This window comes from Ochotona princeps, chromosome 8 (assembly GCF_030435755.1).
Source record: "Ochotona princeps isolate mOchPri1 chromosome 8, mOchPri1.hap1, whole genome shotgun sequence".
Taxonomy (NCBI): domain Eukaryota; kingdom Metazoa; phylum Chordata; class Mammalia; order Lagomorpha; family Ochotonidae; genus Ochotona; species Ochotona princeps.
The window spans coordinates 31,039,601-31,064,320 of NC_080839.1; the positions used below are offsets into that span (position 1 = coordinate 31,039,601).

Genomic DNA, 24,720 nt, shown 5'->3' on the forward strand with positions numbered 1-24,720 from the left:
AACAGAATTGGAAGTGGAGTAGCTAGGACTCAAACTGGTGCCCATACGAAATGCTAATGCTGCAGGCAGAAGCTCTATCTACTATGCCACAGTACAGGCCCCAAAGAGGTGAACTTTTAACAATTACTCTATCATATCCATAGAAACAAGCAGTAAATTTGAACCAATAATAGTAATTCAAGGAAGAGATAGCTATAGGTGTAGTACAAGAATGACAAGCCAAGAAATTACAATACAAAGTTTCTCTACTATATTTGAAGGAAGACATTGAAATCTAAGCTGTGACTTTATTTTTCTTCCCTTCAGTAACTCAGTAAAATGATACTTCATAATTTTCCCTTCACTGAGATTACTGTTAAGATACTTTGTGTTCACTGTAATACTTTATGTGAAAATTAACAGTGAATAAGTGACAAAGTTTCTGAGCATGTGCAGAATCTAGTCCTACCTTGGGATCCTAGTTCTTGGCCTACAAGAATATTAAGACACTCTGAATTCTTCAAAATTATAAATTTCTAACTCCATCTCTCACATCCATTTGAATAAACAGCGATTTATAAATGGTACATTATTGTTACATGCTGAATCTGAGAAACACGATATTATAACATCACAAAACAGCCAAATATCAAAGGTGCAACCAAGTCCTTAATACAAACCTCTGTAATGAAACACAACTTCTAATAGATAACACAAAATAGGGGTGAACTATATGAGACAAATATTAGGTATTACGAACCATCATAGCAGTAATCCAAATTACAGCATGTCCTATATCATAAGCATTTGTTAAAAATCTTGGAACTAATACTTGACTGCTTCCAACTGGAAGGTTCAAGCTTCTCAAAATTCTTGTAAATATCTTTAAAAAGAAAAAAAAAAACATTTATAATGTGCTTCATAAATATCAAGTTACACTGCATGGCACTCTGAGGTCACAGATACAAGCAAGTCAATCAGCTGGACACTTGTCCCCAAAAAACAAACAAGATATTTGTAAACATGAAAAAGCAAAAAGAAGATATTATGAAACCTAAAAAATCTAACACCTCTTTATCTTTAATTCACCTCAATCATTTTTCCCATGCTCCCATTCTGTCAATGACACACAACAGTTACAACCTAAGCAAGTTTCTTGAGGCACATCACTTAGCCTCTCAAAATTTTAATGCTGATTTGATGTTCCCTTAAGAATTTGTACTTAGTCAGTCACTTAACATTTGCATTTTATTACTATTCAAGCTATACTTTCAATCAGTTGTTATTAACAATAAAGGCCCAAAGGTGGGAAAAAACTACTTCTCAATTAATTTCTAGTATATGTGCTGTTGAAGCAAGCACAACTTCTCAATTAATTTCTAATGAGCAACAATAGCAGAGGACAATACAAGCACAGGCAAACAGAGTATTTGCCTTTTGCTGATCACCAGCACTATTTTAATGTCAGGGTGTGCATCAAAATTACTGGGATGTCTAACACCAGGTATAACAAAGTTCCATATGTAATTCTACTGCTGGTGAAGTAATATTGAAAATGCAGTGTCACAAAACACTTCCACATGGAATCTCCAGCCTCATTAACCGTAGGAATTTGTATGTGCATGTATATATGTATATGTGTATATATGTATACACACAATTACAAACATACACATATAGGAATTACATATACTATTAGGAATATATACATTACATATACATAGCTGTGTATATGTAATGTGAACTAAACAGGGGGCAACACCCTAGAGTAGCAGGTTAATCCAATACATATGAATGTCTGACAATCTTAGGAATAAACTTTCAAATTGCTCTGAAACTTAAGAGTCTGTGTCCTGCATAGGTAACATAAGAAGTCATACACTTAGGAGACTGATAAATTCCACTAACTTTAAATTCCACATATATATATAATACTAATAGTAAAAAAAAAATTTAGTCTGGCACTTGGAATCAGAGGATAAAGAACATTTCTCTAATTACCTTTGGTACATATGGATCCCAGTCGATGTACCCTATATTATCTGTAGCCAACCGAGCAAAGAGATTTACTAGTTGCTGAAAGTAAATGAAGAGACAGTTAACATTTCTGTTGTTTTCACAAATCATAGTCAAACCCCTTGTCCATTTGTTATTCTTGGCAATCATTACCACACAACTTAAGTTCTGATTCATGCCAATGATTTAAAATCTGAAAATTTTCTAAAAGAACCCCATCAATATAACCCACAAAGAAAAGAAAAAAGAAAATTGTGAGGCCACAAATATGCAGAAAAGAAACTGTGCGTCTTGCATTATTCAAATATGGGTACCAAAGGAACAAACAAATGACTTCATGCATTTTACAATACACGCCAAAGTAGATGTCTATTTTTCTTAGCATACATTAAATGAAAATGGCCACAACATTACAGTCACTCCTATGAAACTACTTCAACGTGCTCACGGAAAAATGAAATTAGAAGAATTTGTTTCAGTGTGTCAGTTTTTGTCTGGTACAAAATCATTTTGAAACAAATGTATAGGTTTATTCAGCAAACTTATTTTCCGTGAACTTCTGAAAATTGCTATTATTTACCACCAAACTGAAAAGTATGCGAGGAGAAAAGAAGTGCATACTCACCCCCTCCCACTGTGGGAGATTTTGCACTGAAACCCAAAGGCCAATTAATTCATCAAACCAAAGTCTGAAGAAGAAAAATGTCATTATGAATAGCAATTGACTATAGAAAGTGGTGCAAAGCCAGGTATCCTTTATAATTTTTTAATCTATTATTCTTACTGACAACTATACAACCTAGAAAAATAATACTCAAAGTTACAAACTTTATGAAACAAAGGAGTATTTCTTCTCTGAGTATTTCCTTTCCAATTTGCTTATGTTAAAAATGTGATCTCATGTATTAAACTTTCACTGCCTTAATTACTGCACAGCTCTATGAATTATTTACAAGTTTCTCCTTTCTCTGCCTGCCTTTCTCCTATAGCATTAGTGTTTTCCTATTACTATACTTATTCTCACAATTCTCCCTTTCTTGTTTCTTAAAGTCATTACCTTTTTTCAGTTTTGTCACAATAATACTGTTTTTATTTAAATTATTTTTCTGCGTCAGGCTTCACATGCTTAAAAACAAATCTAGCTGCTGAATTTACAAGCTTTCAAAAAATTACTGTTGTACTAGTTGTATATTTCCACGTCTTACTGTTTTCTAGAATTCGTCAACACACATCCATACTTACTTAAAACCTTTATGATGAAGTTCTGGAGGAAGGGAGGTAGGAAGAAATATTTCAAAGTAAGTGATGGCCTTTTGCATTGTTACATCAAAGGGACACATTAAAGGTCGCCATTCTTCTAGCATTTCAGCTGTGGCATCCACTGGGAAATACCTAATGAAAAAGTTTTCATGTATCTCATTACTGACTAAAGGCTCTGCAACAGCAACATATGACTGACAAAACAGGACAAGGGACAGGCTTTCCTGAGATATATTACACAGACACACACGTCAAATTTGACCACAAGAAACATTCATTAAAAAAAAAGAAACATTCATTTTATAGCACTTAAATGAATACTTGATTACACTTGGGATAATGCAAATTTTCCTCTTATGTAAGGGATTTTTAAAAAACATTTTTGAAAGGCAGGAGAGAAGGAAGACGAGAGTGTCAGGCAGGGGGAAACACAACCTTCCATCTACTGCTTCATTCTCTAAATGGCCTCAATAACTAGAATTGGGCCAGGCAGAAGCTAGGAGCCAGAACTTCATCCATGTTTTCCAAGTACTAGAGCCTCCCACACACACCAGCAGTGACAGTAGAGCAGCTGTGACCCAGGCAAGCCGCTGATGGGACGCAGGCTTTACATACATCAGTTTTGGGCCCAGCATGCTGGCCTAGCGGCTAAGGTCCTCGCCTTGAAAGCACCAGGATCCCATATGGGCGCCGGTTCTAATCCCGGCAGCTCCACTTCCCATCCAGCTCCCTGCTTGTGTGGCCTGGGAGAGCAGTCAAGTACAGCCCAAAGCCTTGGGACCCTGCACCTGCGTGGGAGACCTGGAGGAGGCTCCTGGCTCCTGGCTCTGGATCGGCACAGCACTAGCCATTGCGCTCACTTGGGGAGTGAATCATCGGACAGAAGATCTTCCTGTCTCTCCTCCTCTCTGTATATCTGACTTTGCAATAAAAATAAATAAATCTTAAAACAAAACAAAACCATCAGCTTCACCTTTTGTACCGCAATACCTGTGCCTGAGGTACTTTCTAAAAAAACACTTGGTAAACTCAGAGAAAGTACATTGTTCTTTAAACCACCTATAAAGTTAAATATATGTGGTTGTTCTTTTTATATCATTGTGTGGTGGGATACCAACTGTGAAAAAAATCTAGTCACAAACAATGGAGTCTATGTAAGAAATGGAAAAATCAGCAAGGGGAAAAGAACATCAGACCAGGAATCCTCCAGCTGCTTCCGATAAATCACTGTTCACCAGAGACCAGTCTTCTCACACAAGAAAGTATATTACAGGAGTTGGCTTTATGGGCACGAGTGTCCCTGAGTTATAGGAAGTTTACAAAATTCAAATCGGGGGGCTGAGGGGCTGGAATAATAGGCCTGGCTTCGGCCTGCGGCACCAGCTCAGATCAGGCCGAGTTCATTTGAAGCTAGGATGAGGAAGCCCCCTCCCAATCTCCCACATGGGTGCAGGGGCCCAAGGCCCTGGGCCAATCTCTACTGTGCTCCAAGCCCATAAGTAGAGAGCTAGATGGAAAGTAGAACAGCCAGGACTCAAACCTATGCCTACCTGGACGCTGGCACCTAAGGCGGAGGACTAACTTGTTATACCACTGAACCAGCCCCAGAAAACCTTTTGATTATATGTAAATTAAAGAAGTCTTATTTTAATAAAGTGTGACTTAAAGATTAGCTTCAAAGTTTAAAACTGTTGTGCTCAGTGCCTAACACTGAAGTCTTTACACCTTTTATTTTGTCTTCAAAGCATACTAAAAACAGGGAAAGGCCCACAGAAAGAACAAGATATTTTACAAATTCAGAAGATACTTACGGTCGACAGCTTTTCACCAGTGTTTTGAGAACATTTTCTACAGAACTAGGGGGGAAATCATTTGAAGAATTAGGTGTATTTTAATAACATTAAATTCAATCAGTCAATAACGTTAAGATATGCAAACACACTGACAATAACTGTTTACATATAACAACTAATCCTTTTCTTTCATAGACCAAACTGCCAAGGGTATACTACCTAAGCCCTCTGACCTACTCTTTCCTTTGCCTTCATTTTGTTCATTCTCTGATAAGAGCAAAAGGGGAAAAATATTATACAAGGAAAAAGACAAATTACTTTCAAACTTCTCAAAGTAGGCAACAATGACCATACTTATTAAAAGATGAAACACGCACAGTGGCCTAAAACTATAGTACATCTACATCAAAACACAAACGAGAGAAATAACCTGCTATGCTTCTATTAGTTAACTGTCAGAATTTGGTTTTCATAATTAATTGATCAAAGTTCTATAACCCGCCAAGGCACTTTATTGCCAGGAGTGATTATCACAAAAGTCAACAGACAACTCTCAGCAATTACTTTCAAAGTCAGTTGAGTAGCATTAGAAACTAGTTTATTTTACAACACACAAGAATCATGGGTTAATATAGGAGATCAAAAACATACACAAATTCATACTCAACATTTCTCTTCAACTAAAAGGCCAATGCATACAGGTTTAAACACATGACCATTTTTTAAATAAATGGGACTACTTACAGTATGATTTGTGAGAGATTAAAAAAAAGTCTCTGAATTTCCCAAAAAGAAGGGGACAGGGAGAAGGGAGTTGACTGATAATTTTCAAGCAACATTTCGACTCTCTATAAACTTCTTGAAATTCTAGTCTAGAAGTCTATCCAACTTCTCTGTAGCATAAAGAACAAAGGAATTTGAAGGCATAATACAAAGAAAACACAAGTAACCAGTATGCTACATAATCAAGAGAGCCAACTGTAATCTCATTATTTGGAGCATGAAAATCCTATTTCAAAACTATTCAGAGAAACAGTTAAAACTGGAGAGGAAACCAACCTAAAATTCATGATAAAGCAAGGTCCCATTTCCATCATGTAGCAATTCCTCTGACTAGACAGATGTTCTACTGTCTCTTACAAAAAGTTGAGCCACTCATAATTTCAGTTTACAGAACATCCATGTTAGCTCAATAAATAAGGCAAATTTCACTCCAGTTACATTAAAGGCTTCCTAAATGCCATGGCTTTGATTTTAACTTCTGGGCATCTCCAAAGTGATTATAGCAAGGCTTCTGCTCTTATATACTGAAACACACTTAAATTCATTAATATCTTAAAATAATAAACAGTTTGCATCAGGGCAACAGAGGGTCTTGGGTCTTCTTTCAATTTTGATCGAAGAACCCCATTTAATAACAAATTACAAAGGCAAGGTTTAAAGAGTCATCTAATGAAGTAACAGTTCAACTTAAATGCAGGTTTTCAAAAATAATTCTAAAATGTAAAACCGTCTTTCCACAAAAATAAGTGGAAAACCAATGATGCTAATACTTCCTGATGTGTTGTGTTCACATTAATCTTCACATTTGTTTTACAGATTCTCTGGCAACTTGAGAGAAAGCTACAAAGAAAACTTGTTGTTTCCACTAAGTGACTTCCCTACATTAAACAATGATTCTAGAAAGCAAGTCACAAAAGGATGCACAGCTACATGTTTTCTCCAGTATCCCTCTTTCTTCAGAACAAGAAGTTAATTCTATCACTTGATAGCAACATTTCACTCAGTAGAGAACTAGAGTGTGTGGAAATCTGATTCGGTTCATCTAAATGAAGTCAAATCAATCCCTGAAATAATGTAATTTACACCTAAAAGAAGTCAATTCAACATAAGGCCTGTACCATTGGATTTATGCTGTTTATCCAGAAAAGGGTACAATCTCTCTAACCTGTGATATCTGTATAGTGACCTTTTGTGATTCTTGTAATCTCTCAAGATGAAGGGAACAATGTTTCTGTTTAAAAATAAAATAAAAGGTTAAGGCCAGATGCTACCAGATCATATTTCACTAATTTTTAGAGGGAGTGAATAATCACTACACACTTTCCAATTGCTGGTGATTCATAATTGAAAAGATAACAATACAAGACACCTTTTATAAAAAACCAGAACAGATTCACAGAGGACTAAACTTTGGATAAGTTTTCTCGTACTCTATTTTCTCTTCAAAAAGTTACTTTGCAACTTAAAAATATAGCCATGACAGAGTATGTAACAGTTAAGTCTGTCTTGGAGTCAGACACTATGAAATTTGGGTGCCAGTTTTATGCTTTCTAGTAATGTAATTTTAGCTGATTTTTCTTCACCATTAGGGGCAGTAACATCCACTTCTCATAGAGCTGTCAAAAAAATTTAATGACATCACGTAAACACAGCAGTCACATGGTCCAGACTTAACAAAATAAACATTATTTCATACCTAAACAAAATAAACCGCACATTTGATTTCCTTGAAAGTTGAAATTTCGTTCACTCTGCTTTCACACTGATTCTAATGTCTCTGAGAAGCTATCAGTATAGTTTAGGAAATGACATCAAAATAGAGAATTCTTCTCCAACCACTATGTTATTAAGGGCAGAAAGTGAGTACTTGTCCCAGTTCTTAAGTTCTTGTTTCAGTTTCAACTAAAAGACTGTGTGAATTTTTCGTCTCTGGAGCTTATCACATCCCTTATGATGTAAGTAAAAGCCAGATATGTAGCACAGAGATTTAGGGAAATCCAATGGCTTTATTTTCCAGTTACTAAGAAACTGGACTTAAAGGCTTACACCTCCCTTCTCCTTGGCCTTACATAAGTATCAGATCAATATTTCTTCTAAACAAGAGAAATACACATCAAATTATACATTCAAGTCCCTGAAGATGCATCTGACAATTTGGCAGAATAATCTCTTTTTAAAAAACATTATTTGGTTTTAAAAAATTATCTCCTTTTAAAAAATTAATTGGGAAGCTGTCACAGTAGGATCTTCTGTATGTAACTTCATTAATCCCCTTACAATTTAACAGCAAATGCTTATTTTCTTTTCTCTTAAGCAAGTGCCAATCACTTCACCTGGCAATCCGTTTTATCTGCTTTCTCTAAACAAATTCAGCATAATTTTGTCAAACATTATCCATTTCATATCTAAACGTTTAAATCCAGTATAATACAATTTCATTAGCAAACAGTCCATTTTCATAGCCATGCCACTCAACATTTAGGTCAAGATAATTTCACCATAAAGAAAAGTATACAAGCAGTGAAAACTTCAACATTGATTCGACATTGTTTTTTCATAATATAAATTACTTAATTTTTTCCATTTTTTCATTACTTAAATTATCTCTATGGCAAAGAAAGACATTATAGTTATCCTTACCATTCATGTAACCAGCATGTATAATTACTTTAAATGACAAGTATGACCTCTGAACTATTTTTAAAAAATTGTTTTAGGTTTTAACAGATTATTTTAGCACAGACACAATTTTACATGAAACACCACCAAAATCATGAATAAAAATCAACCTCTCATTTTCCAATTTCTAAATAAAAGTATATTTTAAAAAACAAACATAACCAGTCTCAAGCATTGAAGTCAGTAGAAGTACCTGAATAATCAGTGATTTTATTTTAACAAAATAACTGGAAAAATCTATATTAAATTTCAACAGATCCTTAGGTAAATCACTTTCATCATTTCATTATCGTATTAAACTTTGTACCTATAGAACATCCATGAGCTGCTACATCTTAAGCTCAGCAATGTGGCCTCACATGCCAAGAAAGCTGATATTTCTACGTCATTTCTAAGTAATGAGCAGGCAAGGAGAGGACAAATGATTTAATTGTATCCTACATTTAAGAACATCAGTTCAAATGGCCTTTGGAGGACCAATAGAGAAACCAATGTCACAAGGAGCAGAAAAAGGAAACATCAAATTTTACTAGAGGCAAATATGAAAAACAAGAGCACAATATTGTATACTGTTAGTACATTTAAAGAAATATGTATACCCATAAAAGAAATGTGTGTATAATGCAAACCATGAAAAATGGCTTTTAAAAATAGTAAACTCAAACTGTATTCACGATGAAAACATGTAAACCTTTAAATCCAATAACACAAAAACCAAACCAGTAGTGATAAAATTAAATAAATTTGTACATGTAGAGATTCAAACTACACTGTGCCCCTTTGTGAAGGCCTCACCCCTTCACACTGTGCACATCAACTCTACATCAGTGTGTATACACTGGTGTATTTGCAGTTTGCAATATGCTACTTAAAATGCCACATGGGGCACTGTTTTATAAAATAAAACCATGCTAAAAATATTTGTATGCTTTTAGGAAGTAAACAATCAATCCTTAGATTAATAGTGTCAAGTTCACAATTACTTATCTCCTTCCCAATATTGCTGTTTCTACTGCATAAAAAAGCTTCAAAAATTCTTTCTCCAGTAGCGATAAGCAAACAGATGGTAAGAATGACCAGTCTTTTGATCCACAGACAAAACACAGAAGCAGGAACAGGGGAAGAGGGAGAGGAACAATGAAGGAGGAGGAGTAGAAAGAAGGGAAGGGAAAAGCGAAGACATTTGATCAACTTCAAATAACAGAACAAGTTTCTAAAATCTTGTTGAAAAGCATGCAATGCTAAGCACTGATAACATACATGAGTTCAAGATTTCAAAGAGTTAAGAAATAAAGTAACCTTTCATTTTTTATGATAAAAATAATATTCCAAAAATAGAGTGAACAGTCAGCTGACAATACTATTCTAAAATGTGTCAGAACACATTGAAGACAAAAGTACTCCAAATATCAGTCCTAAAATGTCATATTAAATGGTTCTCTATAAATTAAGGCGTTTTTGAGATAAAATGCTCATAAAAAATTACAATTTTATCTCCGGAATATAAAAGCTTTAAAAACTTGATATTAGTGATGTAAATATAATTTTACACTGAAAAGTATAAATATTTGAGATGCTATTTTCTTTCAGAAATTCAGCAGACAGGAAATCACTCTTAGGAACAAGGTAGAAAAAGAACTTGGATGGCTCCCCAACTAGTTTTTCTAATATTTCCACATAGAAGTCAAGACTGCTAGATCCCTCTGACATTTAATTCAAGGCAAATGTGATGAAGAAAAATGTTACAATAAAAAAACTTCGTATTTCAAAACTAAAATTTTAGAATTATATATGGGGCTATCTACGTGGAAGTTAGGTAGCAAGCATCCCTTTTAAAAAGAGAGGCAAGGGCCCGGCAACGTGGCCTAGCAGCTAAAGTCCTCGCCTTGAACGCCCCAGGATCCCATATGGGCGCCGGTTCTAATCCCGGCAGCTCCACTTTCCATCCAGCTCCCTGCTTGTGGCCTGGGAAAGCAGTGGAGGATGGCCCAAAGCTTTGGGACCCTGCACCCGCGTGGGAAACCCAGAAGAGGTTCCTGGTTCCCGGCATCGGATCGGCGCAGCACCGGCCCGTTGCGGCTCACTTGGGGAGTGAACCATCGGATGGAAGATCTTCCTCTCTGTCTCTCCTCCTCTCTGTATATCCGGCTTTCCAGTAATAAAAAAAAAAAAAAAGAGAGAGAGAGAGGCAAAAATATGATGGTGACAGTTAAAAGGTTTACAGAAATTTAAAGAAAATGAGTTAAGAATCACAGTCCTGAAGAATGTCTTAAGTATTAGTCTTTTCATACACAATATTTGTAAATTTGTCTTCCAATTCTGCCTCTTACCAATCAAGAGACCCCTTAGAAGTATATCCAGATTTACCATACTCTCTCTAACCATTAAGTTGGAAAAATTTACTCCCATTTTAAGCAGACTGCCCCTATGGAGTTGTCATTCAGCGTAATGTATACTCTCCACAGTGAAGGCACATAACTTATGTGTGAAATACCCAAGGCAACAGACTAATATGGTCCATCTTTCAGAAGCATCAAATTTAGTCAGGGATTTATAATAAAGATATGTTTACTCATAAAAAATTAATTAATAAGCATACTACAAACATAAATGTTTAAGATATAATACAAACTTTCCAAGAATTTTTTCTCACCAGGAACTCATCAGGTCAAAGTTCAGCGCTCTGGTGAAAAGCAAAGGTGATTAAATGGAAAACTGGAGAACTAGTACAGGGAAAAAAAAAAAAAACACTGACTTGGAATGAGCTGCTCTGGAAGTTAACAGAATCAAAACCAGCGCCAGACCAGCAATGAGAAAGCATGAGACTGATTAATGATGTAGAAAGCTTCTGATGGCATGAATACAAAAGATGGCAAATCCATGAGCCTTTAAGTAGCATGTGCAGAGCTCCTTAGAAATACTTATGTTGTCTATGACCATACCACCCTGAACACACCCGATCTCATCTGATCTTGGAAGCTAAGCAGGGTCAGGCCTGGTTAGTACTTGGATGGGAGAAATACTTATGTTAAGGGTATTTTTAAGTGTCACAACTGAAGAGGGCTCAACTGACCTTTAGTGGTCACAAGTCAAGCATAATAAATATCCTGCAATTCTCAGTACACACCTACACAACAACAAAAAAATGCTTTCGAATGTTCCATTGGAAATTTAAAATTTTTTAAAAAAGCTAAAACTAACTACTTCGAGCATAATGCAGTTGGGAATAGTCTTAACACAGTTGTAATTTAACATTGAACCTGCTAGGAATGATACTAACAAGTACATTGAAAGAAAACTACTTTGTTGAAAACTTTATCTGAAGTTATTGTTTCTGCAAAATCATGTAATTAGGGCAATGACAACTGCAATATTTGATTTGCCAACAACCTCACAATTACATAAGTACAACTAAAGATTGTCATATTTTTTAACCATGTCAATAAATTAGTATTAGCACAGGCACAAAATATGACATCACAGATTTTCATCAATTGTCAAAGTGATTTTTTTCGTATTATTGTCACCCTGTACTGGTACAGCACAAAAAGCAATTTATGTTGTGAAAAATCTCATGTTGATATCATTTCTTTATTTCAGCTTATCCCATGCCATACTCTGACATTCTAGACTGAAGTCTACTGCATAAATTCTCTAGGGCTTCATATACTACTATTTTTGTTCTGAATTCATCCTTTCCATCTGTTACTTTCAAATATGCAATAAGCCTGGGCTGACACTCTTCATTACAGTACTATTTCTTATTTTAATGTCCGCCATTAATGTTCTATTTACATTTTCCTATACTTAGTGAATTGTTTAAACTTTTCTTTTAAAACCAAATTCATTCATTATTAGATGGAAAATCTGAATGCTATATTGTATCATTTGACACCTACATGTTGAAAACACTGTTTTACAATAAATTACTTTCCTATTATCTCTTTTTCATGAGTAACACATAGTTTGTATTTGTCACTGAGCACAAAGTGATAAGGATCCACAAATTTACAGCGTATCTTTAAACCTCTAGAATGGCCATGATAAAACTTGTGAGGAAGATTTCCACAAGAGGCAAGGTGATGAGATGATACAACACAAAAAGACATGTTAGGTACAATATCAACATGCACACAGGGCTGGAACTTGATAAGCCCTGCTTGACAGGTTCACTATATCCAACTATCTGATGTCACTGAAGACATACAGTTTGTTCATTTAAAGGCAAAGTGATAAAGAAAGTGAGAGAAGTTCTTCCATCCGGTGGTTCACCCCCAATACCAATGAACTTGAAGCTGAGCCAGGCAGATGCCAACAGCCAGAACTCCACACAGATCCCCCATTTGGTGGGAGGGACCCAAGTACTTGGGTCCTCAACTACTGTCTCGAAGGTACATTAGTAAGAAGTTGGAGCAGAAGCAGAGGTGACACTCAGTCTCAGGCATCCCAGGCACTGATGGTGCTGGTACCACAATACTTGGTATTTGTATATAATACAATACTTTACACAACAAAGACCACACAGGATTTAAAAAAAAAAAAACAAAAACCAGCAGCCAGAGCAGACAGCTGGTGCAGTGAGTTAAGATACTACCTGGGGCTGTATCTCATTTTGGAACCTGTTTGAACTCTGGCTACCTTACTTCTGACACAGCTTCTGCTAACACACACCCTGGGAAGACAGCAGGTAAAAGCTCAGGCACTTGGGTCCAGCCACCCACACAAAGACCCTGACTGAGGTCCAAGCTGTTGGCTTGGGGCAGCCTTGATGGTTGAATGTAGCTGGAGGAATCAATGGAGGATCTCCATCTCTTAGCCTGTCTTTCAAATAAAGTGAAAGGCAAATAAAAATGTTTTCTTAAACAACACTGAGTTTAAGCAGCTGCCTCTACACAGGCACACCTGTCCAGGCAGGAAGCTGGATACTTGTTTAGAGTAGTAGTAAAGGAACAAATTGTATAACAAAGAATTACTGGAGAAACTATACTCCTCACTTTCCATTTATGAATGACTTTCAAAGGCAACCAACAAGAAGTCAGAAATACAAAGATAACTAATTCAAAACAACCCAAAGGTGTGTGAAAACTATGCTCCCATGTAAAAGTTCTCATCATTCCAATCCATGTCATACTCTGTGGAAGGACGTTCAGAACCTTTGCTATTGAGGGAGACCGAGCCAGGTGACTCTCCTCTGAAAGGACAGGTAAGGAGATGAATGAACAGGTGTCCTCCTGGCTCGCAGGTTTAGATGTAAGAACCTGCTAGGTAAATAGACTGTGTATTAGGGAGCTGTCTCGTGCTGTTGAAATGTAAATGGCTTAAGCCCCGTCTCTGGATGCTTACATGACCACCTTCAATTAAAGGTCTGATGCAGTGAATAAACTTTGGCTACTGACCATCAGTCAGTAGTCCACGCATATTATGCACCAAGTCCATCGCTGCAGAACAAAGAACAATACTCCTTTTAGGAGAATTAGCATCCAAAAGGAATCTTCATAGTGAAGCTGGCACCTTAAATTCTGGGCTTTCATAACATTTGTAAAAGCATGTTTCCATGTCATTCAATTTCTTGAAGCATTTTGCCATTTTTAGCATTAAAATAAGTTTTGTATTTTAACATATGCCACCTGCAGAAAAAAAATTACTTGGACCACACTATGTCCCATTTTTTCCAAATGTATTTACTTGTTTGAAACTTAAGAGTTACAGAGAGGGACAGCCTGAAATACAGAGATCATCCATGCTCTGGTTTACTCCCCAGACAGCAGCAATGGTCAGAGTTGGGCCAAGTCAAAGCCAGGAGCTTCATCTGGGTCTCCCAAGAGGGTGGCAGGGGCCCAAGCACTTGGACCATCTTCTGCTTCCCAGGTTTCCCAGGTCATTAGCAAGGAGCTAGATCAGAAGTAGAACAGCCAGATCACGAACTGCTGCCCATACAGCATGCTGGTGGTGCAGGGTGTGATTTGACCCCATACAGGATGCTGGTGGTGCAGGGTGTGATTTGACCTGCGAGCACCACACCCCTGATCACTGCCTGAAAACCAATCAGCACCTAAGTTTAGGATCACCTGTAATCTTTTAAATAATTTCACTTTTCATACTATGTCCAGAAAATCTTTTAAATAAGTGTGCCATCTGCAACAATTTTCAAAACATTCCACTGTAAAGGACATAGATTGCTAATTTAAGTGAAGTCAGACAATCATGAATTGAAATAGAAAAGCTACAAGAAACAAAGAAGCATTAGACTGAGAAAGCACTGGAAAAAAATCTTTTTACATCTTAATTTATAAAAGAGAAAATGAATGCAGGCATATAAAATGGTTCTCTTTAGGAAATAGGTACATAACTAAATGACAAATGACACTAGATTGTGAGAAATACAATGAAAGGAAAAAAATCTCTTAAATACTAAACATCTAAAACATTCTAGGATAAATCTGTTCAGATTTAAGAACTAGATTTGAATCTGTTCAAATTAAGAACTAGACTGCAATTGGTTGAATCTCTGTTAACAGACTGAAACAATACTTAATAGTTTATTATGAAATCACTAATGAAAAAGGCAAATAATTACGTTATATAGCATGCATTCAGAATAAAGTACTAAACCTGGCAGAGATATTTAACCTATGCAGCTAAGGTCGCTACAGGCTGATTCAGGCTGCCTGGGATACATTCAGAGCTCTAGTTCCTGACTCCAACCTCCCACCAACATAGACGCTGGAGGGCAATGATAGTGGCTGAAACTAATCGGATTCCTGTCACCCACATGGGAAATGGGGCTTCTTGTCCCAGCTACTGCAGGCATTCAAGCAGTGAACCAGCAGATAGAAGCTCTCTCTCAAAATAAAAGATAAAAATCCAAAAACACTAAATATATAAAACTTACAAATGTTGACGGAGCAGGAAATAACTGGCAAGAAACTTACAGTCTAAATATTACTAGAGAAAAACAAGCCAAGAATTGTACATTTGAATGGTTTGTGCTCTAAAAACAGCTGATCACTGAAACTGAGCCTTCTTTAACTTAAAAGTGTACAGCTCCCACGATGTGGTGTCCCTGAAATAGGAAAGCTCCTTTTCTTGAAATCTTCATTTTACTTGAAGAATGAAAACCATGTGATATTATAATATCAAATGTGCATTACTTGTAATGTCAAAAATTAGATTTCACACAAAAATCTTGTGCTTTCTTTGGCCAGTATCTGTCAGAAATAATTTGGTAGGAAAATCTAGAGAAGTGCAGCTTCAGATACACCTTAAAGGGGATAGAAAATTGTCTTAGGAGTCAAGACACAGGGAAAAGAACATATTATATTATAATGCATATTTGTTTACTTATTACAAACACATTACTTTTCAGCTACCAGCACCATACTAAAAGCACCATACTCCCAAAGCAGTACTTTAAATGGAAACGCTTACTTAGGAAACCAATTTAATCCCAGGTGCTCTGTCTTGGAATATAATATTCTTTCCACCATATCATAAAGTGGTCTCCATGGTAACTCCAAATCATCTCTTGAAAGAAGCTCCTTTTTCCTAATTGTAAGAAAAGGAGATACATATGAGTGCATATGTGCATAGACGCGTGTACATCATACGTAATACAGGAGAGAGGACAGCAAAACACTGCTGCTCATCACAGTGCCTTTGCTCTTCCGTCGCGACAGCCACACACTGGCGGAACATGGTACGAGCAAGAACAAGGCTCCAGACTCTTGCTGCTGCTCAAACACCAAGCAGCACCACATAAAAAGAGGCATTTAAATTTCAGCCACCCTTAAAACAGATAAATTCCTTCATTCCCCACACAACTGAGTACTTGACATGTCCAGCACTGCAGTGGGTGCAAGCAAAACATTAAGATCCCTGTCATTTCAAAACACTATAACCTATAGGGCAAGAAATAATCAGCATAAAACAAACACACAGTCCCAGTGTGCTAGAGAAACCTTCATAGAAAACAGGAATTTTTATTAAATTTGTGATGATGTTTTCTGCATTTTATGTCCAAATTAACTGTACTTTGTCTTTTCACTAAATACTTAGCTCTCATAATCTAAAACCCTGAGAAACAAGACAACTTTACAAGAAATCATAGGTAATGGACTTACTTCAGCAAGTTGATCAAGAGACGCGCAAATCCTTGCATCATGCTGATTTCCAGTTTGGGAATCGATACCAGCTCATATAATAACTTAATAAAAAGAACATGATCTTCTTTGCTAAATTTTCTCCCATAAAGTCGAATATATCTGCAAGAGAAAAATGAGCACAGGCTGTTTTTGCAGAAAGGTATGATGACACATTCATGTTCACTATAGCATTATCCATACTGTCCACGGTAGTATATCGAGTACTGCAGACTATTCAGCCTTTAAAACAAAAAGGAAATGAATATTTTGTCAAATACTACAACATGGATTGATCTTGAACAAAATAAACCAATCCCAAACAAATTCTGTATTGTTCTTCTACTTATAGGACACCTAAAGTAATCAAATCCTTAGGGGAAAGGGAAAAAAGAAAAAAAGGAAAGTGAAATGGTAGTTGCCAGAAGAGTGCAATAGAATTAGTCATGCACAATGAAATATAAACAATACTAAACACTAACACCTTGTTCATGTGTGCTGCCAGTGCTGGGACTCAGCAGTTAAGTCACTTTTTAATATGCTTCCATTTCACATGGATGTGCCTGATTAAAAGTCCCAGCTTCACTTGTCACCCAGCTTCTGCTAATGTATACCCTGGAAGCAAAAGGTAGTGGCTCATGTACTTGGTTCCCTGTCATCCGGAGAGATTCAGATGGAGTTTCAGACTCCTGGTTTTGAACCAGCATAGCATCTACTATTGTGAGCTTAAAAATAAATGTGTTGGGTTACTTGGAATCTTGAAACAACACAAGATAAATATTCAATATAAATGTTTCAAACCATTAAATCAAAATTTTAATAAAATCAAATTATTACTAAAAAATATACTATCTCCAGCCCGACATGATATTTGATGGCTAAATCTATACCTTGCAAGTGCCGGGATCCCATACAGGTTTTCGTGTCCCAGCTGCTCTACTTTCCAACCAGCTCCCTGCTTATGGTCTGAGAAAGCAGCAGAGAATGGCCCAAAGCCACAGGACCCTGAACCCATGTGGGAAACCCAGAAGAGCCTTCTGGCTCCTGGTTTCAGATTGGCTCAGCTCCTGTTCTTGCTGCCATTTGGGGAATTAACCACTGGTTGGAAGATGTTTCTGTTTTTCTCAACATAAATATGATAAGCCTTTCCAATAAAAATAAAGCTACAAAAGATGTTATCTCAAAATTTTACATTTTCATCTTAATGTGCCAAATATAAGCAAATTTAGGAAGGCATCCCAGGAGCCATGTGATGGCTGACTAACCCTACACCTATGGCACCACCATATGGGAAACTGGTTTGTATCCCAGCTACTCCACCTCTGATCCAACTCCGTGCTGATGCATTGGGAAAGCAACAAAGGACAGCCCAAGATCTGGGTCCCTGCACACAGGAGACATGGAAAAAGCTCCTGGCTCGCAGCCTCTGACCAGCAGCTCTGGCTGTTGTGGCCAACTGGGGTGTGGACCAGCGATGGAAGACTTCTCTCTCTCTTTCTCTGTAACTTTTTTAAGTTAAAAAAAGAAAGAAAGAAAGAAAGAAAATGGGGAAAAAGAAGGCATTCCAAAAAGACTACCTAACCATAGAACATTCCAGGATTCAGAAGTAATTAACTTAGAATAAATTATTGAACAATGAAAATCAAATAATTATTGAAAAATTAAAACAAACCATTTTGAGGATCATTTTGTAAACAAATATACAAGTCAACAGAAGTGAGAATATTAATATTCTTCATATGATTTATAACAGTCCCCCAAAGGCTAAATCACATTAAATTTATACTTAATTTCTAAATTTAGGGCACATGTTTTGTTTTCCTCAAAATTACTGGTTCACAAAAAGCACTCTATCTCATCACACTATTCTGAATGTATTCAGCTCTGTTCTGTCATTTGAAGGTATGACACCATAATGTCACTTTAGTAAAACTACCAAGAGATCAAACAGTGAAAGGTGAAGAGTAAGAAGATGCAGATTTTATCTGCACTCAGTTAACAATTACTGCGAAAGTTTCACAATCGCCCAGGAATGGAAAAACAAATGGATCAGTGAAGATGGTATGTGAGGCCCTACAGCAAGGACTGCCAGAGATACTGTGGCTGCTGAACAAACAAGATACATCTCTAAAGTCTCCCCCTCAACTTCACTCTAAATCTGCCACTACAAGTTAGAATTATTTGAATGTTAAACTACTAAATGAAAACAAACTCTCTCATTACAAAGTAGCACACATTTTCAACATAAAACAGAAGAATTCAGACATATGCTCTGCTTTCAGTGTCGCTGCTGGCTTTGCTGAGATTCCAGATGGTCCTGGAGTCACTCATGTATCAACCCCTATGGAAAGGATACCAAAAACAAACAAAACAGATATTAAAGAAACTGTTCTAAGCCACTGAAATAACATAGCTGCAGCACACTGCTATACTGCAGTAAATAGTACACTAAGGATCCAAAATCCACAAAGCTCAATTTCTAGCATTATAAAAAAAAAAAAAAAAGAAAGACCAACAGGTGAGTTCCTATAAGGGTAAAATGGCAAACGTAAAGATAATAGAGGAGGGCCCAGCATGGTACCCTGGTGCCTGAAGTCCTCGCCTTGCATCCTCCGGATCCCATATGGATACCAGTTCTAATCCCAGTGGCCCTACTTCCCATCCAGCTCCCTGTCTGTAGCCTGGGAAGACAGTTAAGGACAGTACAAAGCCTTGGGACCCTGTACCCATGTGGGAGAACCGGAAGAGGCTCCAGGCTCCTGCCTTCATCAGTGCAGTTCCAACCGTTGTGGCCACGTGGGAAGTGAGTCATCGGACGGAAAAATCTTCCTCTCTGTCTCTCCTCCTCTCTGTATATCTGTCTTTCCAACAAAAATATATAAATCTTTTTTTTAAGATTTATTTGTTTTATTACAAAGTCAGATATACAGAGAGGAGGAGAGACAGTGAGGAAGATCTTCCATCCGATGATTCACTCCCCAAGTGAGCCACAACGGCCGGTGTGCGCCGATCTAAAGCCGGGAACCAGGAACCTCCTCCAGGTCTCCCACACAGGTGTAGGGTCCCAGTGCTCTGGGCCGTCCTCAACTACTTTCCCAGGCCACAAGCAGGGAGCTGGATGGGAAGTGGAGCTGCCGGGATTAGAACCGGCGCCATATGGGATCCCGGGGCTTTCAAGGTGAGGACTTTAGCAGCTAGGCCACGCCACCGGGCCCAAAAATATATAAATCTTAAAAAAAAATTAAAGTCTCAATACTCAGTTTTGGTTAAGATCCTAGAGTGTGAGGCCCGGCGCAGTAACCTAGCTACTAAAGTCCTCGTCTTGAACATGCAGGGATCCCATATGGGTGCCAATTCTAATCCTGACAGCCCACTTCCCATCCGGCTCCCTGCTTGTGGCCTGGGAAAGCAGTCGAGGATGCCCAAAACCTTGGGACCCTACACCCACATGGGAGACCTGGAAGACACTCCTGGTTTCAGATCAACTCAGCTTCGGCTGTTGTGGTCACTTGGGGAGTGAATCAATGGACAGAAGATCTTCCTCTCTGTCTCTCCTCTCTGTATATCTGACTTTTCAATAAAAATAAATAAATCTTAAAAAAAAAAAAAAAAGACCTGGGCCCAATGCAGTAGCCTGGTGGCTAAAGTCCTCGTCTTGATCGCACCGGGATCCCATACGGGCGCTGGTTGCAATCCCAGTAGCACGGCTTCCCATCCAGTTCCCTGCCTGTGGCCTGGGAAAGCAGTTGAAGATGGCCCAAAGCTTTGGGACCCTGCACTTGTGTGGGATTCCTGGAGGCAGCTCCTGGCTCCTGGCTTCAGACTGGCTCAGCTGCAGCTGTTGTGGCTACTTGGGGAGTGAACCATCGGATGGAAGATGTTCCTCGTTGTCTTTCCTCCTCTGTATATCTGCCTTTTCAATAAAAATAAATAAATCTAAAAAAAAAAGTCTATGAACCAGTAATCCCACTACCAGTACGTATACGAGAGATTTACAAAACATGCAATCATGTTAAAAAAAGGCAACCAACCAAACAAAAAAATGTGTATCATATCACATTGTAAAGAAGGGACAATGTTAATCTACGGTGTCAAAAATGAACAGTAGTTATCTCCGGGGAAGGTATACTAACTGGGAAGAGGATGCCAAAATATTCTATAACTTACCTGGGTGCTGGTTTTATAAACACAGTCATCAAGTTGCCCATTATTTAAAAAGTGTACAGGTTCCAGCACAATAGCTCAATTAGTCAATCATCCCCCTTCAAGTGCTGGGATCCCATATGGGCACCAGTTCATGTCCTGGTAATCCACTTGCCCTCTAGCTCCCTGTTCATGGCGTGGGGACACAACAGAGTGTGGCCTTGGGACCTTGTACCTGAATGGGACTCCTAAGGAGTCTTCTGGTTTCTGGCTTTGGATATGATCAGCTTAGCTTTGGCTGTTTTGGCCAGTTGGGGAGCAAGCCAGTAGATGGAAGATCTTTGTGTCTCATTTCCTCTGTAGATCTGTCTAACAAAATAGCAATAATAAAAACAAGTGTACAAACACAGTTTTATTTTTTATCTTATTTAAAAAGTGAACAGAGGGGCTGGTACAATGGCTCAACTGGCTAATTCTTCTTCAAGTGCTGAAGCTGGAAGCCAACACTTTCTTCCCAGTCTCCCACACAGGTACAGAGGCTCAAGGACTTGAGCCATCCTCTGCTGCTTGTCCAAGCCATAAGTGAAGAGCTGAACATTAACTGGGTGGACATTAACTGGCACCCATACAGGCTGCCATTACTAACAGGTGGAGGATTACATCAACTCCAACAATCTGCATTTTTATACTTCAGCCTAATTTTTCTATGTTTACATGAAAAAATGATAAATTGTACAGTTAGGTTCAATGCTTACTTCTGTCGACAGACTCTGGCTTCCGGCTAATATGGACCCTGAAAGGTAGCAGTGATAGTTCTAACTGGGTTCCTGGCATCCAAATGGGAGACCCAGATTAAGTTCCTATCTCCTGGCCTTTACCCTAGCCAGGGACAGTGGCATGCAAAAGAGAGTAAATCAGCAGATGGAGCTTGGGGGGAAATACACACACACACACACACACACACACACACACACACACGATGGGAGCGCTCACATGCCTACTCACTTGCTCTCAAGTTAATAAACAACCAATTTCTTGAAGATATATAGATATATAAGAAAATTTTGAGCTTACCAAAACAAACAAACAAACAAAACAAAACAAAACATAGTTTCAATTATGGGTAGAGACCCATAACAACTGCTCACAGGACAGGCATTTGTCAGAGCAGCTCAAAGGCTGCCTGTGGGAGCTGGTGCAGTGGGGTAGCAAGCTAAGCCTCTGTCTGTAGCACTGGCGTTCCATATGGGCACTGGTTCAAGCCCTAGCTGCTCCATTTTTGATTCAGCTCCTGGCTAATATCCTTGGAAAGGCAGCAGATGATGGCCCAAGGGTTTTGGTCCCGATACCCACAGGGGACACCTGAAAGAATTTCCTGGCTCCTGGCTCATGGCTCCAGCCTTGGCTGAAGATGTCTCTATCCTTCTTTCTATGTAACTCTACTTTTCAATTAAAAATGAATCTTCAAAAACTTAATCAGAAATTTCTCTGAAAGAAATATGAAGAACAGAGTAGCTTCTATGGCACATCAAGGTACACAGCTACTTGATACAGCCATACGCTGTATCAGACTGCCTATTCAAATTATTCCACTTCCAATCCAGCTTTTTCTGTTAAAGCACTTGAGAGGGCATTTATTAATAGTGTTCCAGGTACTTGGGTTCTTGCCACCTTTTCAGAGACTTGGACAGAGTTCTGGGCTCCTGGTGTAGCAGGGTAAGCCGACCCACAAGAGTGCCATAACAGGCACCAGTTAAAGTACCTAGCTGCTCAGCTTCCAATCCAGCTCCATGGTAGCAAACCCAAGAAAGCAGCAAATGATGACCCAAACAGTTGAGTCCACCACCAATGTGGGAAACGAGGATGGACTTCCTGCCTCCTGGCCTGGCCTTGGCCTGGTGGTACAGTCATCTGGGGGAATGCAGCAGCAAATGAAAAAACATTCTCATTATTATTCTCTCTCTGCCTTTAAAATAAACAACCTTAAATAACAACTTTAAAGGAAAAGAAATCTGCAAGAATGCCGTGAATTTTAAACAATAAAACTTTACTAAGATGTGAAATATCTGAATAATGGTGAGACATAAGAATGTTTAGAAATGTCCCTTAATATCTGACATATAGGACTACATGACAAGGATTTTCTTTTAGGAAAACTATCATGACCAATGAAATCTATAAACAACCTCCAAATCAATCTCAAACAATGCTCCCCACCCCATAAACACAACCTTGACTGCAGTTGTACCCATTCCAGTCTTAATTTTCTTACCAAGACTTCACCGAATAGAAAACACACACACACACAAAGAGAAAAAGAAACAATAGAAAAGGAGAAGCAAGCTAACACTAAAGTACAAGCTTAGGAACAAATCAGTCTGATACTATTTCAGAAGTAAGTCCTTCAGCATCACATATAACATCAGAAATGAAGACACAGCTTCTCTCTGCGAGGAATTCTCTCATAAACCCACCTTTCCTCTTTTCTACTCAAAAACCATTTATGTATGTGTTGTATCTGCTCAAAAATCATTTCCAGAGCAAAGCACACGTACATGGTAAGAATACTCCAACAATTCCTTTAAGCAAAGAACTCAAAATCAGACAGACAGGGATACTTATAGGATTTCCAGCATATGAAAATCTAGCTGCTCAGAAACAAGATAAGCCAAGTATAAGTAGTTTATTTATTTTTTACAAAAGTTTTCACCACAAGGAATGCTATCATCATTTATACTTTGCATAGACAACAGAAGGTCAGGATCATCTTGAGCATTTGTAGCCGGAGACAGAAAGAGTCACAAGACAAAGTTCTAAGAGAGGAACAGTCAGGACCAGCATTACTTCTCTGTCACAGCCAACACAATGTCCTTACTGTCTTAGCTTCTATCCAAAGAGAAACAGGCGAGCAGCAAGAAAAGGCACGAGAGCTCTCTCTCTCTCAAACAACATGTATTTCAAGTGACTGCTGGTAAGAGTGCAAAGGTAAATCAGGAGCATTAACATGAAAAATGTCTTCTATTCCATTATTAACTCCAGACAGACTATTGATTTCAACACAGGAGTTACAACAAGCAGGAACAGCAGGGTTCTAACAAGTTTGCTGAGATCTGAAACCGTCAGTTCATTGGGCAAGTTATTAATCACCTATGCAAACCCAGGTTGCTTCAGAAAGTTATAGGGACGGACAACTGATAAACATCTGTGAAAGAATCATCTGATTTAATTGTTTGGGAAGAGGTGAGACTCAAGGACTTTTTTTTATGTTTCCCAGATGCCTCATCAAGTTTTTCTTTCTTAAAGATGTATTTATTTTCATTTGAAAGAGGGAATTACAACACAAAGAAGAGACAGAGATCTACCACCCACTGGTTCACTCCCCAAATGGCCACAACAGCTGGAGCTGGGCCAGTCTGAAGTCCAGAACAAGGAGCTTCTTCTGGGTCTTGGGTGCAGGAGCCCAAGCACTTGGGCCATCTCCCACTTGCTTTACCAGGCACAGCAGCAGGGAGCTGAGTGGAAATGAAGCAGCAGGGACTGGACACGACTGCCAGCAACGCAGGTGGAGACTTAACCTTCTACTCCACAGCACTAGTTCCCTCATTAACTTTGAGAACCACTGGACCATAGTAAATTAATCTGAACCAGGATTTTTAGAGACTTAAATCATTTTAAAATGTAATAAGTAATATAACACATGTCAATTTACAACTATATATTAAGTTACAAGACAAAATCTATTTTTTAAAGTGTGGGGGGGGGGGGCAGGTGAATTGCAGCATGTTGAATCACCACTTAGGTAGGACACCTGGGTTCCATACTGGAATGCCACTTTGTGTCCCAGCAACTTCACTTTCCATCTAGCTTCAAGTGGGAGTCCTAGATGGAGTAATGGATTCCTGGTTTCAGGTCATCCCAGCCAAAACTGT

General features: G+C 38.2%; 1 protein-coding gene across 6 annotated transcripts in view; it reads right to left on the reverse strand.

Annotated features, from left to right (window-relative positions):
* The window catches only part of PSME4 (proteasome activator subunit 4), a 96,661-nt gene that overhangs the window by 60,281 nt on the left and 11,660 nt on the right, over positions 1-24,720 (reverse strand). For 4 of the 6 annotated variants that reach the window (XR_009245953.1, XM_058667783.1, XM_058667782.1 and 1 more), the window contains exons 2-9: positions 16,631-16,771; positions 15,939-16,055; positions 6,997-7,062; positions 5,067-5,111; positions 3,238-3,387; positions 2,621-2,684; positions 1,981-2,055; positions 740-862 (exon numbers count right to left, since the gene is read on the reverse strand). Coding sequence is in view for 5 of the 6 variants with exons in the window: in XM_058667783.1 (XP_058523766.1) it covers positions 740-862; positions 1,981-2,055; positions 2,621-2,684; positions 3,238-3,387; positions 5,067-5,111; positions 6,997-7,062; positions 15,939-16,055; positions 16,631-16,771 (781 nt within the window). In the remaining variant the exon portion in view is untranslated. The remainder of the gene's footprint in view (positions 1-739; positions 863-1,980; positions 2,056-2,620; positions 2,685-3,237; positions 3,388-5,066; positions 5,112-6,996; positions 7,063-15,938; positions 16,056-16,630; positions 16,772-24,720) is intronic. The other 2 variants (XM_058667784.1, XM_004580143.3) reach the window with 1 other exon arrangement.